This window comes from Chiloscyllium punctatum, chromosome 27 (assembly GCF_047496795.1).
Source record: "Chiloscyllium punctatum isolate Juve2018m chromosome 27, sChiPun1.3, whole genome shotgun sequence".
NCBI lineage: Eukaryota > Metazoa > Chordata > Chondrichthyes > Orectolobiformes > Hemiscylliidae > Chiloscyllium > Chiloscyllium punctatum.
The window spans coordinates 28,706,753-28,729,925 of NC_092765.1; the positions used below are offsets into that span (position 1 = coordinate 28,706,753).

The 23,173-nt window shown below is 38.8% G+C and overlaps 1 protein-coding gene across 2 annotated transcripts in view; it reads left to right on the top strand.

The window, feature by feature from the left end:
- The first annotated feature begins 13,413 nt into the window (after nucleotides 1-13,413).
- The window catches only part of LOC140453590 (protein argonaute-4), a 105,962-nt gene continuing 96,202 nt past the window's right edge, over nucleotides 13,414-23,173 (top strand). For both annotated transcript variants that reach the window (XM_072548398.1, XM_072548399.1), the window contains exon 1: nucleotides 13,414-13,557. In XM_072548398.1, the coding sequence (XP_072404499.1) occupies nucleotides 13,476-13,557 (82 nt within the window). In that variant the 5' untranslated portion in view covers nucleotides 13,414-13,475. The remainder of the gene's footprint in view (nucleotides 13,558-23,173) is intronic.

Sequence of the window (23,173 nt, forward strand, 5' to 3'; positions counted from 1 at the left end):
TGGTCAGTTTAAACAGTGCTGAGGATAGCAATGGCTCTTTCAGTCACCAAGGGTTCCCTGGGGGTGGAAGAAGTGACTTTGGGGGTTTTGCAAAAGGTGATTAAAGCCAAGCTGTTGGAATTAGCAGACGAGCTGGAGTTGAGGAAAGAAGAGATAATTACAGCAATAGCTCAGCATTTAAATTTGCTGGAAACATGATCAGAATCTTTAGAGATAGTTAAAATTCAATCGAAAATGAAGCAGCTTGAGTTGGAGGCAAAAGATAAGAAAAGTGCAACAGAAATGAAACAGTTTGAATTACAATTAAAAGCAGAGGAAAGACAAAAAGAACGAATTCCTTTAGCAGTGAAAAAACAGAAAGAGGGAGAAAGAAGAGAGAGAGAAAAGGAGAGAGGGGAAAGGAAGGAAGAGAGGGAGTTTGAACTTCATAAATTTTACTAGATATGAACTACCCAGAGAGAAACAATTAGATCAAGGGTCAAACTTTACATTAAAATTATTCAAGGAAGTTATGGACAGATTAGGAATAAAACAATTCAGATCTACTGCGTACCATCCAGAGTCTCAGGGACCACCAGAAAGGGGGCATCAGACATTAAAGACCATGTTGAGGGCTTATAGTCAAGACTATCCAGATGATTGTGACAAGGGAATTCTGATTGTGATTTTTTCAATCAGAGATGCATCAAATAAATCGATCAAATTCAGTCCATTTGAATTAGGTTTTGGGCATGAAGTGAGAGGACTGCTAAAATTGATTAAGGAGAAATTGTTAAGTCAGAGTTCAGAGACCACATGTTTGGACTATGTGTCAAATTCTAGGGAACGATTAGATAGAGCAGGGGAGTTGGCTAGACAGCATATAAAAGTATCACAGCATACAATGAAACAGGAAGCAAACAAAATCAAAAACTCGCAGTTTTGGTATTGGAGATAAGGTGTTAGTGTTATTTCCAGTGATAGGTGAACCTTTAAAGGCAAGGTTTATGTTACCAATAATGTATCTAAGACAATGATATACACTGATCATAACCCATTGAAGTTTGTGGAGACATTTAGGGACAAAAATACTAGAGTGTTTAAATGGAGCTTGTTGTTACAGCTATTCACTTTGAAAGTTGTGATAGAGGCAGGATGAGAAAGCGTGATTGCCAACATATCATTGAAACTTGAAAGAGAAACAGAGGCATTCATTGGCAGGAGTAAAACAGACCAAAACAAAGTGAAATAGTGCATGTTTGCATGATTATTGTCAATGTAAAGTATATGTGTGCTGTAAAGTGCTAACAGTTTAAGATTGAGGGCTTTTAAAAAGAAGCCATCTTTGGATATTGATGGGTTTTTTTTAAGGAGGGGAATGTGACAATGCTGCTCCTTTAACAAGGTTATACCGTCCTTGGCTTTTTTTTCCAGAAAGGTTGTAAAAGTGGTGATTCCAAAAAGTCTATTTTGAAGGGTTTTAGGGTCAATTTGATTATAGCTAACAGATACTGCCTCAGGCAACAGGCTTTCAAGTTTTAAAAACTTGAACAAAGAAAGAGGAATGGCCAGCTCAGCTTTTTTTCTGGTTTGTTTTGGTTTTTAGCAGACTGGCTGCTCACTGAAAACAGTCAGTTTAAGGCTGCTGCTCCAAGAAACAGCTACGTGGAAGAAGGTGTTCCAAGAAACTGCTACATGGAAGAAGGTGTTCCATGCTGAATCCCTCTGCCATCTCTCTCTCCCTCCTGCAAAACCCTCTGTTTGATTTTTCCTTTTATGCAAAGGTGTTGTTGCAGGAATTTGGAACAGCATTATTAAGTTGGGATAATCTGAGAGGTTAAGTTAATCTTTATTCTGTTCTCTTCTGTTTGTGTTTCATTCGGTAATCTTGCAAATAAATTCTGTTTTGTGTAAAACTAAGCGGTTGGGTCAGCTGCATCTCTCCTGCAATGTCCACCTTACACCTGCTTAAAACAACTCGCAAAAGTTGGGTCTAGGCTACTTTCTTGAAATGTTTTGAGGGGGTCTGGCCTGGTCCATAATATACCGGCCACTACTCCACTCCAAATCTTCCTCCAGCTCCAAAGATATTCTTTGACTGTTTCTCTCCATTTCATATCACTCAGCAAGTTTTGTGTCAACATTTCCATAGTCCTTTTTGTTCCATGAGTTTTAATTTTTCTCATAAATGTTGTGTGGCTCTGTATCAAACACATTCTTTAAATGCATGTGCAACAGATCAACAGCATTACACTCAGTCATCCTTTCTATTGCCTTTTCAAAACAAATTACAGAAATTAGTTAAACCTGATCTGGCATTTCGAATCCATGCTGGCTCTATCTAACCAATCCATTTTTTTCCATGTGACTACTAATTCCATCTTCAATATTTGTTTCTTGTAGCTTAAAGTGAGTGTTCCATAATTGCTAGGGTTATCCTTATCATATTTTCTGAATAAGGATGTAACGTTTGCGGTTCTGCAGTCTTCTGGCATCTTCTCTAAGATGGGAAAGACTAAAAGGTTATGGGCAGTTCTTCTGCAATTTCAACTGTCACTTTCTTCACTGTCCTTTGACAAGTTTGCCAAGAACTTACATAAATTGCTGGGAATTGCTGTTTTTCAGCATTCTAACTGATCATGTCAATCAGGCAAATGCAGTAAAGAATATGTATCATAAATACTGTTGAAGCCATAGTTTAAAAGATGGTTCATAGAATTCTAGGTTTTATGATTGTCAATGTTTTCTTGGAATGTATCCGTCTACTTATTTCATATCATGTTTCCTTTACAGGAAGGAATTAGAAAGTAGGAAGATCATTATTCAACACCTGTTGACAGCTGGCAATTCAGATTTCACAGAGAATTATACAAGCGTCTAAAACCCAATTGATTTAAATTTGAACAGCAAGGTAACAATCTCGTTGATTTTTGTTTGCACAATCCCTATCAGTCCTCTAGGCTTTAGAATGAAAATAATCTGAATGTAGCTGTGGGCCTACTTATCAGGCATTCTAAGCATTGATTTGAAGCCTGTTGATGATACTGGAATCCACAGAAGATGTTTTAGTTCCACTAATCAAGCTGAACTTGATCTTAAGACTTGAGTTTATTGTTCTGTTGAATCCTCCTTTGTGTGTAAACTCTGATATAGTTAACCTTGATTGTTGTGGGGTGATCCATATGGAGAACCAAGATCCCAAAGAGTTTATTAAACACAGAAGTTGTTGGAAAACCTCAGTATGTCTGTCAGCATCTGTGAAGAGAAATCAGAGTTAATAGTTCAGGTCTGGTGAGCCTTCCTCTGAACAGCTGCCAGACCTGCTGAGCTTTTCCAGCAACTTCTGTTTTTGTTTCTGATTTACAGCATCTGCTGTTCTTTTGGCTTCCAAAGATCTTATGTTATCCAAGACCATGATTTCGAACTAAGTGTGAAAAGGCATTGTTCAGACCTTCTGCTCTGTTAGTTTATACAGCAATGTTTTCTTAACTCAGGAAACATCGCCAAGAACAGGATTATATGTAAAACAGACTTAGAATTTTAAAACGCTAAGGAGACCATTTGGCTCAGATTCCTATGCCAATTCCTTAAAAATGCAATCAAATTAGTTCTGCTTGCCTGCTTTCTTTATGTAACTGAAAATTTCCATTGAAGTTCCCTTTCTCATTTTTGATGTTTGAGCTAACATTTGTGATTACGTCCTCTTGTCATTTGGCAGTATAGGCCTCATGAGTAGTGATAAAATCTTGAACATAATTTGAATTCAACCTCACACCTAAATAGGAATTCCATTCAATCGATGGAGAAGTTGCTTATTTAGATTTTCATCTGAAAGAAAGAAAATATCTTCTTTTCAGGTATTGCCTTAAAATTTAGTTATTCTTTAACATTTGCAATTCTAGCTCGCCAGTCTTCAGGAGGCTCATGTAATATAGTTGATCAGATAAGTGTGTTACTATCCTGGATTGCATTCGTTTTAAGATGGACCATGACTTTTGACCAGAATCAGAGTTAATCTAGAGCTATATTGGCCTTACAAAGGTCTGGATTTTCATAGAGTATAACCATATCAGGAGATCATTAAAAATGGTAAGGAGACCTTGGTGGGATTTTCACTTCCATTCCCTTTTCTGGCATTTTATGCTAGTTTGGGATAAAGGTGCAGGGCGTCCACCTACACACTCTTATCTACATCAATATATTTCAAGCTCACTATCATTACCCATAATTTTTGATGGACTTAGGTAGAAGCTGACAGATTTTTTCTGCTGGTCAGTGAATCAAAAACACAGGGCATAGATTAGAATAAGGGGCGATCATTAAGAATTGAGATGCGGACATGTTTCTGCAGGCAAAGTGTTGTGAATCTTTGGAATCCTCTGCCCCAGAGAGTTGTGGATGTACATCACTTAACACTTTCAGCTGGAAGAGAAAATAGTTTTGGTCTTTTAAGGAATCAAGCGATATCGACAATGGGCAGGAAGATGGAGTTGAAGCCAACATCAGTCATGGTCCAAATAAATGGTCAGCTATTTAGTCTACTTGTGCTCCTATTTATTGCATTTATTCTGTCCATTGACATGATGATTCATGGCATGTCAGAAGTCATGAACCACAGGGGAACCGTGGACTCGAGCCAGGAACAAAAATGTACAGATTTTTAACATTACCTTTGAAATACATTGCCCATATTACTTTTTGATAAAGCTATCAATCAACACAGTCATGCCAGTTTATGCATCTTATGTGGTCAGGTTACTACAAGGTTATAAAGATGTCAATCAAAAAAGGTATCATTTGTCTGCAAGCTGTATCAACATTGCCTGATATTGAGCGCTAAGTGGATTTAGCCATTCTTGGAGCTCAACTGAGCATTCAGAATGAAGCAATCTGGCAACTATTTCCACAGGAGCAGTTGCAACTAATGGCTAGACATCTTTTTTTTAAATGGCCTCTTTTTAAATGTTTGACTGAGTTCCAAAGATTAATGGGTCAAGTCACACAAATCTTCATAGATAGTAATACTGTTTCTTAGTATTGGATGCTGATGGGAAGATTGGAGCCTTTGAAGTTTTATTAAGTTGCTGCATTTTGTTGCAGTTGTGCTTTATTGCAATGTTCATTATTTTTTATTATATACATTAACCAGAGTGTCTTGAATGCTGGCTGTTAATTTTTAAAGCCTTCCAACTTGTTTAACACCTAAGTTTACTTTACTTTCATAGTGCTGTTCTCTACTTGAGTCACACCTATTTCCTTCTCTGGGGGTTCATATTGTCTATGAACAACGTTATGCATTTTCTGGCATAAACTCCAGATTCAATTAAGGCAGTGACTTAGTTCAGGACTTTTATCAGTGACTTCACAGCAATTGATTATTAATTGCTAAAAGAATTAGATTAGATTTATGGGCGGCATGGTGGCACAGTGGTTAGCACTGCTGCCTCACAGCGCCAGAGACCCGGGTTCATTTCCCGCCTCAGGCGACTGACTGTGTGGAGTTTGCACGTTCTCCCCGTGTCTGCGTGGGTTTCCTCCGGGTGCTCCGATTTCCTCCCACAGTCCAAAGATGTGCAGGTCAGGTGAATTGGCCATGCTAAATTGCCCGTAGTGTTAGGTAAGGGGTAGATGTAGATGTACATGTAGGGGTATGGGTGGGTTACGCTTCGGCGGGGCGGTGTGGACTTGTTGGGCCGAAGGGCCTGTTCCCACACTGTAAGTAATCTAATCTAATCTAATTTTAGAACCTGGTTGCTAGTTCATGTCTTGGCCTTGAAGGCCACATCCTCAGTTTGATCACAGGAAGGCCTTCTCAGATGGGTGATCTTGCTTCCAGTTCTTTTCAATTTCCTTACTGAAATTGGACAAGCCTCCTGACTGAAGGTGGGAGTACTCCCTAATCAACTGTAGTTCCCTTCATCCTGCTAAGGACTGGTCCCCTTTGTTTTTCAGACTTGCAATTGAGTTGAAGTATAGACAGTATATTTGCCATGTAAGCTGCTGGCACTTACCATAGATTTAACATTGACATAGCACAGAGCCATAGCGGAGCATGTTCCTCCTTCAACCCTTAAGAAGCTGCCTGTAAGTCCCTCTGCACTAAAAAGCAATGTTAGTAACAGAGATGTCAACCTGTGAGATCGGACTGAAAATTAATACAAATCACAGAGACATGCAGCCTCCACCTATGTGCAAAGTGATTGAGTGCTAAGAAAGTAAACTAAAAGTTATAAGATGCATGAGATGTGTATGGATCCCATGGATAACTGTATTCAAATGATTTTGAGTCCAAACTTTTGTGAGAGCATTATTTCAGTTGGTCATACTTCATTAAACTTGCACCTCACTGTTTACTAGCTCCCTATATTGAGTCAAATAATTAAAACTTAATTAACTGTTAACTAATATATCCATCAACTGTTCCCTCATTTGAGTAGGTTTCAGACATTCTTTTAGACTTGGCAGAAGTTTACAAATCATACAGGTTTCCCTGAGCTCCAAAGTAAGTTCTTGAAAAGCTGGTATGTAAGTTGATTCAAAAGCAGCCATGATGGGGTGAGGCTGATGATTTGGTGATGCCTACTTGCATTGATGAAAAGTGGAAAATTACTTTATGGTCGAATCATGGAGCACACAGGAAGTTTGTAATGTAGAATGTATTATCTGAAGGGCTGGAGAAGCAAGCAGTGAGCCACTGCTGCAAGTTAACCACTCTGACTTTCATGTCAGGGATTGACACTGTATTTTCTCTGGAAAGGAGAGAATTAAGAGCTGTGTCTATATGAGACAAGTTTAGCTAATAATGAGAAGTCAATACATGGAAATAAGATAGTTGCTGCTCATTAATGAGATTCAGAACTTGGTTTTTAAATCTTAAGGGAAAATCGAAAATGTTTGCTAATTATTGAGAAATTGATTTTTTTCAATTTTAATATACTTTCACAAATCTCTTGCCATTGCCCATGCCTCTCCAGGGAGCAAGATGTTCCACCCTCTGCCTTCCTTGGCATCCAGTTATTTCCTAAGACCATTGATGAAAATACTTAAAATGCCTCTTCACATTAAACATGCAACACAAATTGAAGTTGACTTTAAAAGTGCTCTAAAAATGCAAGTTAGTGTCAAAAAACATGCCACTATTTCCAACATTTAGAATTTACTGTATTTTGAAAACTTGTAGCAGAAAATTGTTACATTTCTTGAACTGAAAAGTTAAAGACTTCTTGATTTGGGTTCATACATTACTAGATAGAATGCACCCTGGAACAATACAAATTTCTGTAAATATTACAAACTTTTATATAAAAAGCATAACTGTCCCTATTATGTCTTCTCTAATTTTATGTTCATTTTCTATCTTAAAGGAATTTGAAAAAAAGCTATGTTGTGTTCCAGTATTTTACTAAATAATATTTCCTTGCATCAATCACCAATTATTTATGGGATCTTTATTCTTGGCTGATCAACATCATCAAACTAAGATTGAAAAGAATATAAAGCCTGACTAACGCTTGGATGGTAAAAACATTTCAGCTCTTAAACATTAAAATTAATTTTAAACATATAAATTTAGAAGATAGGACCATTATGCACAAATTCTCTAAAATATTTGAGTGACACCCAACAATAAGAGACTTGATTTCCAGCCGAGAAGATCTTTGGTTATTTATTTTCTCAGTCTTCTCTCCTTTTCAAGAGATATCAATAAGCCAAGGGACAATGTCAAAGGCAAAACCAAATATCCGGTACATTTTCCAAGCCTTCACTTATATACCCACAAGAATGTAATTCAGCCTTATATGTCGAAAAAAATGGTTTGTGCATTACGGTCAACTCTATGTTAATTCTGTGTGAATTGCATGAACATAATTTCCAGTAGAATTCACAGGGATGCATTCAGGAATAGAAACTGTAAATAATTTCTTCTCATTATCTAGATAGCCGAAATATTCAACTGAATTGTAACACCTGAACTGCAATACTGGCTAAAAGCACATATTTCTAAGGAAACCAAAGCTCCAACTTGCAATTCTCATGTGACAAAATCATTGTCCTTAGATTTAGTTTCAAATGTTGGATGAAAAGTTGTGCAAACAAATTTTTTAAGTATACCCTGGAATAGATTAAAATATACTTTGAGGTCTGAATGGCTCAGTTCAACACTGGAAATATATTTCCCAATCAAATTATTTGGCATAAATCTCAGTTAAAAGAGTGTCATAGGCAGGTTACTAAACATTGTTTAAATTTGCTCAGAAGAAGAAACAAAATCAGTCTCATTGCCACACAAATTACTTACTCTCAGCCACTGCTAATGCAATAATCTATGTTATAATCTTGCTTGAAAGAGAAAATTTGTCAAAGAGAAATGTTAAAGATTAACTGGCCATTTTTGATTATTTAATGTCATTTTATTTTCCTATCCTATGACAGTCCTAACAATACAATTAGTGCTGCATGCACAGTGAATTACATCATAGGATGATGTTTACTTTGTTGATATTTCTTTTGTTGAATTGAGGCGCAACCATTCATAGATTTTATCAATTACTGACTGGAACATCCTATCATATGTTCAGGTGTCAAAGGATCTAGGCAACAATGTCAGAAATGTAAACAATAAGTCAAGTTATTGTTCCTTTATCTTGTTAGTGTTTTTCAATGTGTAAAACGTTTATTTTTAGTTCGATGTCCAGTCAAATCTTTATATGAAATATTTACATACTTTCTCTGCAGCATCCAATTATGATCGAGATAATGATACAGATCATTTTACTTTATTCTATTGGAATCTTTCACAAAAGCTCATTAAAATAAATTATCTTCAAGTATGGATTATAGGTTGGTTTCTTGAAGTACTTCAATGTATTCAAATTTATGAGACTTTACTTAATTCATTAATCATTAAGTATATTTCTGATTGTTTATAACTTTGCTGTGTTTGGTGCAATAGTAAATATTAAATTACAAAAGAATGCTGTACAGTAATTTATATTCTTCAATTGTCATTACTACATTTCCAGAATACTCATGATGTCATTGAAATGTATGTCATTGAAAAAAAATTACTCAGGAAATTTGACATTCTATAGACTTCATTTTAAGTCATTCTGACTAAATGGAAATGTATATGAATGTAAAATTAATGTGAATATTTGTGTTAATGTTTTATGGTTTCATTTGAGAAATATATTCACAAATAATTACTAACATCACTTTGAAATCAGTTTTTTTATTACACACATTTATATACCATTTACAGGTTGGGCAATGAAAGCCTCCTCTTATTCCAAAAGTCATATGAAACTTTGAAAATTATTCTTATCTGTTTATAATTAAATACCTTATCAGATTTGTATACACTTTGATTCAATACTTCAATTTAATATGTTTAGTTATCACTTCTTCCTGTTTGCTTTTACTTCCACATATATTTGGTTTCTGCACACAAATGTACATAAGTCAGTTTCTTATGCACACTTCTGCATGACTTAATGGAACTGCATGATTTAAGAACTGTACCAGTATCAGGCACAATCACTAATGATTGAATAAGCCAAATCCTCTTTACTCTTCATTATTTCCCCAACCCAAATAAGCCTCAATCTAAAATAATATGTTTAATTAGTGTTCTGTTCTAGAATTCTTCAAGCTTTGAATTTCATAAGGACTATAATGGAGTAGAGAAAGGGAGGTTGTGGCACACTGATATGTCCCTACCTTTGAACCAGGAGGCCTGGATTCAAATCCCACCTGCTCCAAAAGTGTATAACATCACTGAAATAGGTAATTTCGAAAATATCTAGACTAGGTAGAGGTGAAATGTCCTCATTGGTTGCAAGATCAAGAACCAGGAAATACCAATTTAAGGGAATTGTGTTATGAAGTTGGTGTGTAGTGCACCTTTAAGAGAGTGAATGCTGTTCTGAACTGAGTGATTACAAGCACCTGTGTATATGACTAGATGGCAGTCTCAGAGTGTACTGGAAAATTGAAAATATGTAACATTTGGCTGTGAAATGGATACCTGAGTTGATTGTTGCTTGACAACAATTTGTATTTAACCAATCAGTTTAAATTATGCCCCAGGATACTAAAACCTAATTGATTTTGAATTCATGATTTTGCCAACATCAAACCAATGTAACAATCTGATGTTGGGGATATAAAAATGCAGACATTTTAAAAATTGCAGAGAGAGCAACTGCCATTGAGAGTGATCCAAGAAATCAGGAAACACTCTCCATCAAAGGAACCTTTTCATAGAAACGTATTTGCAGTAAAAAGAAAGAAGATGATCCAGGGAGATTTTCAGCTAGAAGAAGGAAGACCGAAGATGACAGCAGATGTGCTGTTTTTAAATTAAGTTGATGTAATTTTAGTAAGTAGCTTATTGGAACAACATATTGTCGTAGAGTTGGATGCAGATAATAAGCAGTGAAGAGAAAAGGGAACTTAAGACTTGTGAATAGTTGTTGTTTGACGTTCACATTTAGAGTTAAAAAATAAATTGATATTATTTTCTTTAAATAGTGGAATTTGGGAATTTGCTGTTGTAGAGTCAGCACAGAAACAGACCCTTCGGGCCAACTCGTCCAGGCCAACCAAATATCTCAACCTAATCGAGTCCCATTTGCCAGCACTTGGCCCATATCCCTCTAAACCCTTCCCTTCCTATTCATATACCCATCCAGATGCCTTTTAAATGTTGAAATTGTACCAGCCTTCACCACTTCCTCTGGCAGCTCATTCCCTACACACACCATTCTCTGTGTGAAAAAGTTGCCCTTTAGGTCTCTTTTATTTTTCCCCTTTCACCCTAAACCTATGCCCTCTAGTTCTGGACTTCCCCCATCCCAGGGAAAAGACTTTGTCTATTTATCCTCTCCATGCCCCTCATGATTTTATAAACCTCTATAAGGTCACCCTCAGCCTTCGACATTCCAGGGTAAACAGCCCCAACCTATTCAGCCTCTTCCCCCGTCACTCATATTTTAACAGATTACAGGATGAGGTGAGCTTTTCTGGGTGTTTGGTTTAATTAACAGAAGGGTTCACTGCCATGTTGTAACAATTGCTAAAAGCAATAGGAATCCAAATATTTTTACAAAGGCTATGCTTAGGATCTATAATACATTGCCTAAGAGGGAGGTGAAAACAGATTAATTTCAAAAGGGACTTAAATTGCATTGTTACAATGTAAAAGGCAGCCATTCAGCATACCCTATATGCACCAACTCTTTGAATGTGTGATTCCTTTAATGCTATCCCCTGCAGCCTTTTCTCTATAAGCATGCACGTTCTTCCTTTTCAAATAAAAGAGTAAATTCCCTTTTGAATGTTTTAATTGAACCTGCCTTCATCAGTGTCAGGTAATACATTCCAGATCTTAACAATTTGGCATCTTTAAATGGCTCCCCCTCCCCTGCCCCTTCCTCCCAATCATTTTTGTCAATTACTTTAAATGTGTGCCGTCTTATTTCAGTTCTTTCGCAAATTGCAACAATCTACTCTGATCAGACCCTTCATGATTTTGAATATCTTTATCCATTTCCTCTCAGCCTTCTTTTCAAAGGATTTATACAGACCTGATGTTTTCCAATCTATCTTTGTAAGTTCCACATCCCTGAAATCATTTGTGATTTTTTATGCTCTCAAGTGCTCTCACATCCTTCCTAAAATGTGACAATCAGAATACTCCAACTCAATAAACATTAATTCAAGAGAAACAAAAAGCAAGGCTATGGAGAAATGGTGAACTATCTAAATTGCTTTTGCAGACAGTTAGCTCAGATTCAGTGGATGAAACAGTCTTTTATTCCATAACCATTTTTTAATATTCTAAGGGTGGCTCAGTGCCAGGTATGCAGGTTTGACTCCAGCCTCTGGTGTCTGTGTGGAGTTTGCACATTTTCCTCCATGTCTACATGTTTCCTCTGGATGCTTGTGTTTCCTCATAGTACAAAGGTGTCAAGGTTTGGTGGATGAGCTAAGTTGCTAATAGTATCTAGGGATGTGTAGGTGAGGTGGATTAGCTGTGGGATTCCTGAAGAAGGGCTGATGCCCGAAACATCGATTCTCCTGTTCCTTGGATGCTGCCTGACCTGCTGCGCTTTTCCAGCAACACATTTTCAGCTCTGATCTCCAGCATCTGCAGTCCTCACTTTCTTCTCTTCTAGCTGTGGGAAAGGCAGGGTTACAGGGATGGGATGTTCTTTGGTGGGTAGGTATGGGCTTGATGGGCTGAATTTAAAAATGTGTTAATGGAAAAGCGCAGCAGGTCAGGCAGCATCAAAGGAGAAGGAGAATCGATGTTTCAGGCATTAGCCCTTATTCAGGAATGGAAGGGCTTATGCCCGAAACGTCGATTCTCCTTCTCCTTTGATGCTGCCTGACCTGCTGCGCTTTTCCAGCAACACATTTCTAAGCTCTGATCCCCAGCATCGGCAGTCCTCACTTTCTCCTCCTTGATGGGCTGAATGACCTGCTTCCACTATGTAGGGATTCTATGATTCTAAGTTGCATTGGTCAATTAGAAGAACTGAGGAAACTTCCAGTAATACCATTTAATATACAGGTAGTATGCTACACTTTTGAAATAAATGTACTGTATTGAGATATAATGGTACGTGAAGGGCGAATCAGAAACAGTAATGATTAGGAGGTTGGTTAACTGTGGGATTGGGAACAACTGCTCTACCCAGTTCCACATTTCAGCTAAGTTTCTTATTTTCTTTATAAAAGTAAAATACTGCGAATATTGGAAATTTGCAGCGAAATCAGAAAATGTTCAGTGGGTTGGGCAGCGTGTGCGGTGAAAAAAGCATATCGTTAAGGCCAATGATCTTTCATCAGCACTGGGTCACTCACCTTTTATCTTTTATTTGAAGAATATTCTAGGACCTGTCAATTCCCAAGCCATGACTCAGTTGTCGTTAGTCTATCAGTCGAGACACACCTTGAAAATTTGTGATCATTCTACATGGTAAATGTAGTAAGGATCCCACAATATGCAGATATTACATTCTCTGTTCAATTCCACTTTTTTCTCAATAACTTTAAATCTTACACCTTCTGCAATTTTACATTATTCCACATCCCCGGTTTTCTTTTCACCGGGTATTTTTTGTTTATTTCAGGTAAGCTTTGTGCTGCTTTTCAACGTTATTAAACCGGCTGCCCGTCTCTCATCCAAAACTTCCACAGCTTCGGTCACACTGACCCAAGAAAATATTCTAGAGCAAAGGCAAGATGTTGAAGATTTTATTTTCCCTGTGCTGAAAAAGCACCAAACAACTCTGTGGAGAGAGAAGTACACATTTCGAGACCTGTACGATTGTTCTTCGGAGTTACACGAAGTAAATCACCAGTTTATCATATCCGCGCAGAACTCATTCCCGGCCTCATGCGCGGGCACAGTGCCGCGCGGTTTAAAGCTCCCTGAGCCGCGCACCCATGTTCCGGTCTCTCGCTTCTCGGCCGCATGCGCAGTGCTTATGTTGTCTGAAGCGTCGGTTTGTCGGGGACTCGACACGAAACGGGGGTCGGCAGCTGCGGGAATGGAGCCGGTGGCCCCAGGTAAAAGGATGGCGCTCGTGCCTTGGGGAGGTGTGAGGCAAGGAAAATGTAATTGTCAGTCATTCAGTAAAGGCTTGATGGCGGGGGTAGGTGAGAATGGAATGGAAAGGAAGGGTTGGTTCGGGGCCCAGTCTCCTGCTCGTAGACAGAGAGCGTTTGGAGGAAAAGAAATATTTCTAACTTAAGACACGATGGGTTGTTTCTCGGGTGAATGTCTAATCGGATACCTTGGCAGGCTTCGATTCCCCGATTCCCCAGCGACGGGGTGAGGCAGACACGAAGTTCAAACCTGTTTGTAAACAGGTGAAACGGGCTGTGAGTTCCTGGGTGACGGTGAGGAAGCCAGGCCCAGAGCAAAGCCACGGGCCTAGAAGCGAAGAAAGTGGCCGTGGCGTCTTTATAGTGAGCGTTTCCTTCTATCCCTCTACTGTGGCCTGGTGCAAGGCATACCAGAGCGAACTAGTTGTTTTGGTCGGAGAGCTGTGTAAAGGGGTAAACGGGACGTGCTCATTACTGAGGAAAGGCGGCTTTAAATTCGCCCGTGGGGCGCGATAACTCGGTATAGTGGGGAGGAAGGTGGACACATGACTTTTAAAAGCTATAAAATTGGGTTGTATAGGCTCTCTGTTACAATAAAGGACTCCGTGCGAAGGAACGTAATATCCGTTTCCAGGAAGCTTAACAGTAGTAGACCAGTCAAGCACCTCGAATTTAATAAGGCCAATTCATTCGCGTTTATTTTTGATGAAGGATTGTTCAGTCTCATACACTTAGTGGATTTAAAGCATGCTCGACGAAAGCATATATGCGGAATCTACTGTTTTCAAAGATAGAGGATGAAATTACAATTGAAATCTGTTTAATGTCTATTTGTTTCCTACTTTTTGATTTGGGTCAATGCATGGTCTTCGGTTACAGAACCAACTTGCACATTCTCCCCGTGTCTGCGTGGGTTTTCTCCCACAATCCAAAAATATGTAGGTTAGGTGAATTGGCCATGCTAAATTGCCCGTAGTGTTAGGTGAAGGGGTAAATGTAAGAGTATGGGTCTGGGTGGTATACGCTTCGGCGGGTCGGTGTAGACTTGTTGGGCTGAAGGGCCTGTTTCCACACTGTAAGTAATCTAATCTGGTCTAACGCATGGATCCTATAAAGTAGCATTCAAAGAATACGTTCCTATGCAGTTTAGTTTTTTCAAGGCAATGTGTCTCTTTTTCGGTTCAACAAGAAATGTGGGAATAAAGGGGAAAAAGTAGTCGTCTTTGTGCAGAGTACTGGAATTTTGATTTACTTTTAACCCGAATATCAGGGTTTTCCACTGTCATAGTTTTTCTCACATCGATGCTGGATGAACTACAATTATCTCTAAGTAAAAATTGGAAGACAAAAGCCATTGTCTTTGACTTGCACTACAAAGCTTTGTTTGCCTCCCATTAATTTTTGGATCAATCTCTGGTTACTGCCAACAACCTTGATGACCTCTTTAATCTCATTGAATTTGGAGCTTATCCTCTCCATTGTTAAGATCTCACAATGTCAATTTCTGTATTATTATCTAGATGTCCCAACTCCGCTTACCTGCTGCTCAAACTATTGGCCATGCTTTGGTTACCTTCAGCCTAGACTATTCTAATACATTCTTTGTTATCTCTCATCTTTTTTGTCCTTAATAAAGTTGAATATGTCCAAAAATTTTCATAGGTAAAAACAATGACTGCAGATGCTGGAAACCAGAGTCCAGATTAGAATGGTGCTGGAAAAGCACATCAGTTCAGGCAGCTCCTCGGATGCTGCCTGAACTGCTGTGCTTTTCCAGCACCACTCTAATCTATACCCCAAAATTCTTCATATCCGCTCGCTCACTTGCACCCCCTCACGGACTTAAGACACTGTACACTCACTACATACACATAATCAGGAGATGCCGGTGTTGGACTGGGGTGTACAAAGTTAAAAATCACAACGCCAGGTTATAGTCCAACAGGTTTAAGTGGACTATAACCTGGTGTTGTGGTTTTTAACTACATATACACATTCTCTCTCGCACAAAACCCCCAAGACAGACAGACAGAGACCCACATGCGCACATATTTTGTGGGGGGAATTTGTACTTGCGAGTTACATTGTACTTTGCTCAAAAACTGCATGTAAAACTCTGACTCTAATCTAAAAAAGTGAGATAACAATCTAAACGTCATGGCATAGACAGAACACAGGGGGCTAACACCTTCAACATATTGTCTAGCTAACACCAATTGTTATAGCTAACTTGAGAATGCAACTTTTTTTTAATAAAGTTCTGTGATTTACACGTGAAAGAAGTGAAACTATCATGGTATTTGAACAGATGAAAGACTCAACAGACAATCAAGGTATTTTCAATGTATAATTTCAGTTACATCACACTGTAAATTTTTGCTATAAATTCTGTGCCTTACAATTGTCGTCCACAATCACCTGATGAAGGAGCAGTGCTCCAAAAGCTAGTGCGTTTCCAATTAAACCTGTTGGACTATAACCTGGTGGTTTTTTTTAAACTGAATTAAATTGGTTTCCAGTCCAAAGTGCCCCAATTTTTAAAAAAAAATCTTTACTGCTCAAAAAAGGCATCCGGGAGGGTAGATGAATAGGATGGGGTAAGAGGGATATGGGCCAAATGCTGGCAAATAGGGCTAGATTTATTTAGTGTACCTGTATGTCAGATGAAGGCTCTGTTTCCATGTTACACGTCACTGATTCTGTGTCCATGTCCTCAATGGTCTCCCATTTTTAATCTGTACCCATTTTGAAATCATCTGACACCTCTTCCAAAGAGATGTTAAACCAGGGATCCAACTGCTTGCTGTTTTAGATGCAAAAGATTCTGATGAAATATCTGAAGCACTCGAGTCAACATCTCTTACAAATGTCTAATTACTGTTATGAAGGATTTATTTAGTTTTCACTTGGGTGTAACTGGAATTATATTCGGATGAAATGAGGGAAGAGAAGTTTTTTAACCTCCAGACAATTCAATTGCTTAATAGCTTATGAAGTATTTCTGAGTGTAGTAACTATTCTAGTATAGGAATGTTAAATTACTTACAATATAATTAAGGGATAGTCCATTTTTGTGCTTTTGATTAAAAATTATCAATCTCAAAATTTGTGTAAAAGTAAAATTACAATTAACAGTTTGCTGTAAATAAGTCCCCATTGCTTATCATTAAGAAGCAAGTCAAAAAGAATGTTTTCAATTTTTAAAAAAACTAGGTTATAAAGGAGTCATCTATGGCTCGGTGACTAGTTCACACTTCTCCAAATCAGAAGGTTGAGATTATGTGCACCAGGGACTCAAACACACAGTCAAAAGACTCTGTGTAATACATTACAATGGTTCAAGAAGGCAGATCATTACCACCTTCTCAACAGCAACAAGGAATGGGCAGCAAATGCCAGCTTGGCCAGGGATGCCCATGCTCCATGAATGATTGCAAAAAAAAGGACTGGTGCAGATAAGAAATTAAACCAAAGCCCATGAGTAAACAATCTGATGTCAATATCTTACAGAAGAATAATTAGTATCCTGGCCAATGTTTACCCCTCAGCTCTCCACTAACACTGCTGAAACAGATTTACTAGCAATTATTGTGTTGATGTTTGTGGGATCTTTCTGTATGTAAATTGGTAGCTGCATTTCCTGTGTTACCATAATTGTTTATCTAAAGTGCGTTGGTTTTAAACTTATTTGGAACCTCATAACATTTCGAAAGATGCTATGTATAAATGCTAGTCTTTGTTTGCTAAGAAGGTTTGGCTACTTGAGTTAATGTTGCTTGAAATTGTCATGCCAAATCTGACAGGAATAAGCATGGACAACCAAGGATATTGTGACATGGAGTTTCTACATGATGATTATTTAATCTGGTTACAATCAAATGAAGTAATGCATAAGATCAACTTGTAAACATAAGTATGTTGGCACTGAAACCAACTTACACTCGTGACTGTAATCTTTTGTATTAGTTGAGTAAAACCTTTTACTCAAGACACACTTACCTACAAAACTGTCCATGCCACCAGGTGGTGGTGGTGCATTTATTGGGAGTGCGATTGATGATATATTACTGAGAGAAGCAGACATCTGTGCTGCCCAGAACCTGGTCAGATTTAACTCCACGATCCGATCTGCCATGCTGCCCCAAAATTTAGTTTCTAAGATCAAAAGCATCAGATGGGTCTGTTGATGTGCTGTTTCAGAAATATCAATTAGTTAATTGAACCAGTGATTACAATCTGTGATTGACTGTCAATTGAGGCTCCAAACCAACAATCCTGTTGTAGTTTTAAAAAGTTTCTCTACCCAAGCACCTTGACCCTGTTCTAGATATTAATCAAATATGTTGCTTGCACAGCTTGATTACACTGATTCATGGTAGTTTTTTTTGAGTTTCTGATAATGAATTTGCATGGAACTGGGACGTAATTTTAACTTGGCAAATAGGGTGTTATGTGCAATGATTTGCTGTTTGTCACTCTCTAGCAGAAACCTCCCTCCAGTTAGTAAGAAGCACACTCAGTGTGAGGTTGCCCCACAGTGAGATGAAGGCTGTGAGTTACTGACTTTCCTATTGGAATTGCAATGCAGAGGGGGACAGAGATGCTTTAGCTAAGGTTTACTGCAAGAGTGAGTGTTAAGTGAGCAGATAAAAGGAGCGGTTTGACAGATAGTGAACCTGATGGAGAACCATAGTGTGCTGCAAAATGCAGGGAAAGAAGCTGTTGGTGAGTGGGATTTATGAATATTTCTAGTCATGCAATTAAGATTAAGGTCTTTAGTTTTTGTGTAGGTCTCTGCTGTTTTTCTTTTCCAAAACGAAAAAGCTGCTTACGTACTAGATTGATACTGACGTTTTCTTCACTATTTTATTTACAAGTTAAGTGTAGCGAGCTGGGAACCACTAGTAATTTTATTTGAGTCAAATCAATGTGATAGTGATGGCAGGATGGGTAATGTGCTAATGTTTGTGTGGAAGCTGCTGGACACATGTGATCCAGAATGAATACGTCGCTAGTAAATGATTTGGAGGTGCTGGGGTGTACAAAAAGTTAAAAATCGCACAGCACCAGGTTATAGTCCAGCAAGTTTATTTGGAAGCACTAGCTTTTGGAGCGCTGCTCTTTCATCGTGTAGTTATCTCTGAAAGACCGCACTCTGAAAGCTAGTGCTTCCAAATAAACTTGTTGGACTATAACCTGGTGTTGTGATTTTTAATTCTGTGTAGTAAATGTCTGCATTTTGAGGAGCTGGGGTCTGAGCTGCACATGCTGCACCTGGGAAAATTGCCTTGACACTTTGCTCTGGAGAGTAGTCACACTTCTCAAACTTAGTCATTCAAAATTGGTCTATGATCAGGGACAGAAAGATGTGACTGTAGGTGGCAGAAATGAGGATCTGTGGGTTAAAGTAGAGGTGTCTCAACCCCATCCATTGACCAACAGTTGCGAGGTTTTTGAAAGCCTTGTGAATAAGAGTGGGAGCTGTGGGAATGGTGAACAGACTAACTATCACCTTGGTCCAGCATGTCATTCAGGTTGGGGCAGGAAATAAGAATGGAGTTGTGGAAGGGGATGGTAACATTAGGGGTATAGATAATGGTCGCTGCAGCTGAGTGGTAGTTTCATGGGCTATGTTGCCTGCTTGGTGCAAGGGTTAAGGACATTTTAGCGTTGGAGGAGAACTTGGGGAGGGAGGGGAGAGATGCAGTAGCCATTGTCCATGTTGGTGCCAATGGTATTAGTAGGAGTTGAAAAGAGGTTTGATTTGAACAGTTAGGCACCAAATGGTTCATTACATAAATGCACATAGTATTTGGAATAAAATAAATTAACAATACAAATATAGGTTAACAGATATGATCTTGTAGCCATTATTGCAACATGGTTACAAGAAGATCAAGGCTGGGAACTAAGTATTCAGAGATATGACGTTTTGAAAGTACTGACAGGAAAGAAAGGGTGGTGAGATAGCATTGTTGACATGAGATGGAATAAGTCTGATAGAAATGAATGAATATGGATTGAAGGATGCAAAGTCTATATGTGTACAGAAATAAAAGGGAGTGAAGACATTAGGAGTAGTCATGATCTGACTTAACATCTACACAGTCGACATGAAAAAACATGAGATAGTGGATATACCATTGCTGATTTTATTCATCTTGTAGAGTGAGAGTCGCGTTGGTAGGGGAAGCTATGAGCAAGAATTCGGTGTGTATTTGGAACAGTTTCTTATTATTATATTGCAGATCCAAGCATGGATCAGTCTTTTAGATCTGATGTTGTCTAATGAAGTAGGTTTCGTAAATGATGCCAGAGTATGCCCCTCAGTGGCCATAAACATTTAGCATTCAATTTAATGTGTAGGAACGTGAATCAGAGACAATTGTGCTAAGCTCAAATTAGGGTAACCACAGTAGAATGAGGGCAGAGCTGGCAGGAGTTTTTGCAGCAAAGAAGGTTTAGGAAGAATGGCAGCATTCTAGGAAGCTCAGGACCAGAGTCATCTTGGGGTGCTTGTCCACAGATTTCTGATGATGGCAGGGTAGTTAATAGGGCAATATGGACTGTTCCCTTTCAGTCATCCTATTGGTTGTAAGAGTAGGGTGGTTATGTTGGAGCTGGTCAAAGCTTTGGTTATGGTATAGCTGGAGTAGTGTGTGCAATTCTGGTTTCCACTGCAGGAGGAATGTGATTGCACTTTTAATGAGTGCAGAGGAGATTTAACAGGATGATGCCTAGGATGGACTAGTCTAGCAATGAAGGGATATCTTGGGTTGTTTGCTTTAGAGCAGAGAATTGAGAGGCAACCTGCTTGAAGTATGCAAGATTGTGAGGGAATGGACAGAGTGGGCAGAAAGCAGTCCTTTCCATTAGTTGAAGGGTCAGTAACAAAGGGGGTGTACTTTTTTTAAATAATGTGAAAGGCAGGTTTAATGGGGATTTGAGGAACATCTCCTCTTCCAGAGAGTAGTGGGAATTTGAGTGCACTGCCTGGAAGGGTAATTGAGGCAAGAAGCAGCAAACCTTTTTAAAAAAAAAAATTACTTGGATGAGCACTGAAATATCATAACGTTCAAGGCTATGGACCAAGTGCTGGAAAGTAGGACCAATGACATTCAGTGGTTTTGTTTTTTTTGGTGCAGATTTGATGGGATGAAGGGCCTGTTTTGTACTTCTTCTGTATTTAAGAAAATACTTCATGGCTCACAGCAAAGATCTATTCCAGTGAGAAAGAAAGGAAGGAGATAGGCCAATCATGGTTAGCCAGGAATGTTAGGGATAGAATTGAATTGATGAAAAAGACATATACGTGGCAAAGATTAGTGGGAAGCAGAGGATTGGGAAACTTATAAAAACCTACAAAAGGTGACCAAAAAGCAAGAAAATAAACAGTATAACTTTGCAATATCCAGGTGGACAGCAAGAATGTCTTTCAGACTCATTCATAGACCTGACAGTTGAACATACAATAAACAGTGCTTCAAACCAACATCTGCAGAAAAACAACATGCATACCAAATACTTAACCGCAGAAGCAATCATCCCAACACCCACAAATGGAGCTGCATAAAGACATTATTTCGATGAGTTACCTCCCACTACAGCACCCAAGAACTACTACAAAAAACAGAAGAAAAATATCTGTACAATGTTTTCAAGAAAAATGGGTACCCAATCAACACAGTCCGCCAGTTCCTCAAACCCAAACAAGCAGACACAACGTAACCAAAATCTGTAGCCACATTACCTTGCATCAAAGATATATCAGAAATGACTTTCAGACTACTCTGACTCCCTTGGCATCATGGTAGCCCACAAACCTCCTAACACACTTAAACAGCGACTAATGAACTTAAAGGATCCATTAGATACCATCAGCAAAACTAATGTCGTTTACATGATACCATGCAAGAACTGTTTTTTAAAAAAAAACTATATCAGACAAACTAGCAGGAAACTTGCCACTAGGATACATGAACACCAGCTGGCCACCAAATAACACAATCCACTAACACTAGTTTCTATACATACAAAGAAGGATACTACTTTGAGGCAACACATCTCCTTGTAGGGCAGGTGAAACAAAGATACACACAAGAATTCTTACAGGCATGACATTCTAACCAGAACTTCATCGATAAAAACATTGATTTAAGTCCTATCTACCTTTCCTTGGGGGATAAAACCGGACATGACATCAACAACCTTAAGAAACCAAGACCTATAAATAGAAAGGTGGAACATACCACCAGCACTTCACCAGAGACACTCTGCTGATGTTACCTGGTATGGTGACATAACATCTGAAAACAAACCTTCAAGCTCAGCAAGCTAACCTGCATACTTTTCATCAACCTGAGCTACAAATATTCTCAAAAATTGCTAACTTCTTTCAATATTTTGGTTTCCTTCTTACTTATAAGCAGAAGCCCCTGAGCGAATGAGGCTAGGTATAATGGAGAACCAGGAAATAGCAATGAAGTTGAATAAATACTTGGCATCAGTCTTCATTTTAGATGCTAATAGCATATCAAAGTTAGTAAATACTTAAGGGGCAAAAGGAACTAAATAATGTAAGTTCGCTGCAGTCTTAACCCAGCCCTATGGTCTGCTATTAGAGATGACTGGTGGTAGTTGCTATGCCTCTGATGAGGTGAGAGGTTGAGAAATAAAGAAGTCCTTAATAGTATCCCCAACCACGTGGGAATTGAACCTACATGTGGTTGCCACTTTGCACCGTTAACTATCCATCAATAGGTAGAAGGTGGGGGGTTGCTTTCCAGACTGGAGGCCTGTGACCAGTGGAGTGCCACAAGGATCAGTGCTAGGTCCACTGCTTTGTCATTTTATCTAAATGATTTGAATGTGAACATAGGTATAGTTAGCAGGTGTTCAAAGTTTGTGAGAAGATTTGTAGCTCGGGTGCTCGTTGTTGTGGTTTTGTTCGCCGAGCTGGGAATTTGTGTTGCAGATGTTTCATCCCCTGTCTAGGCGACATCCTCAGTGCTTGGGAGCCTCCTGTGAAGTGCTTCAGTGATCTTTCCTCCGGCATTTGTAGTGGTCCACAACACAGTCTGCAACACAAATTCCCAGCTCGGCAAACAGAGCCACAACAATAGTTAGTAGGTTTTCAGATGGCACCAAAATTGGAGGGTAGTGGACAGTGAAGAAGGTTACCTCAGATGGGATCTTGATCAGCTGGGCCAGTGGGGTGAGGAGTGGCAGATGGAGTTTAAGTTAGATAAATGAGGTGCTGCATTTTGGAAAAGCAAATCTGAGCAGGACTCATACGCTTAATGATGAAGTCCTGGGGAGTGTTGCTGTAGAAAGATTTTGGAGTGGTCATGTTGGGACTGTACAGGACATTTGGTTAGGCTACTTTTGGAATATTGTGTGCAGTTCTGGCCTCCTTCCTATTGGAAGGATGTTGTGAAACTTGAAAGGGTTCAGAAAACATTTACAAGGATGTTGCCAGGTTTGGAGGGTTTGAGCTACAGGGAGAGGCTGAATAGGATGGGGCTGTTTTCCCTGGAATGTCGGAGGCTGAAGGATGACCTTATAAAGTTTATAAGAT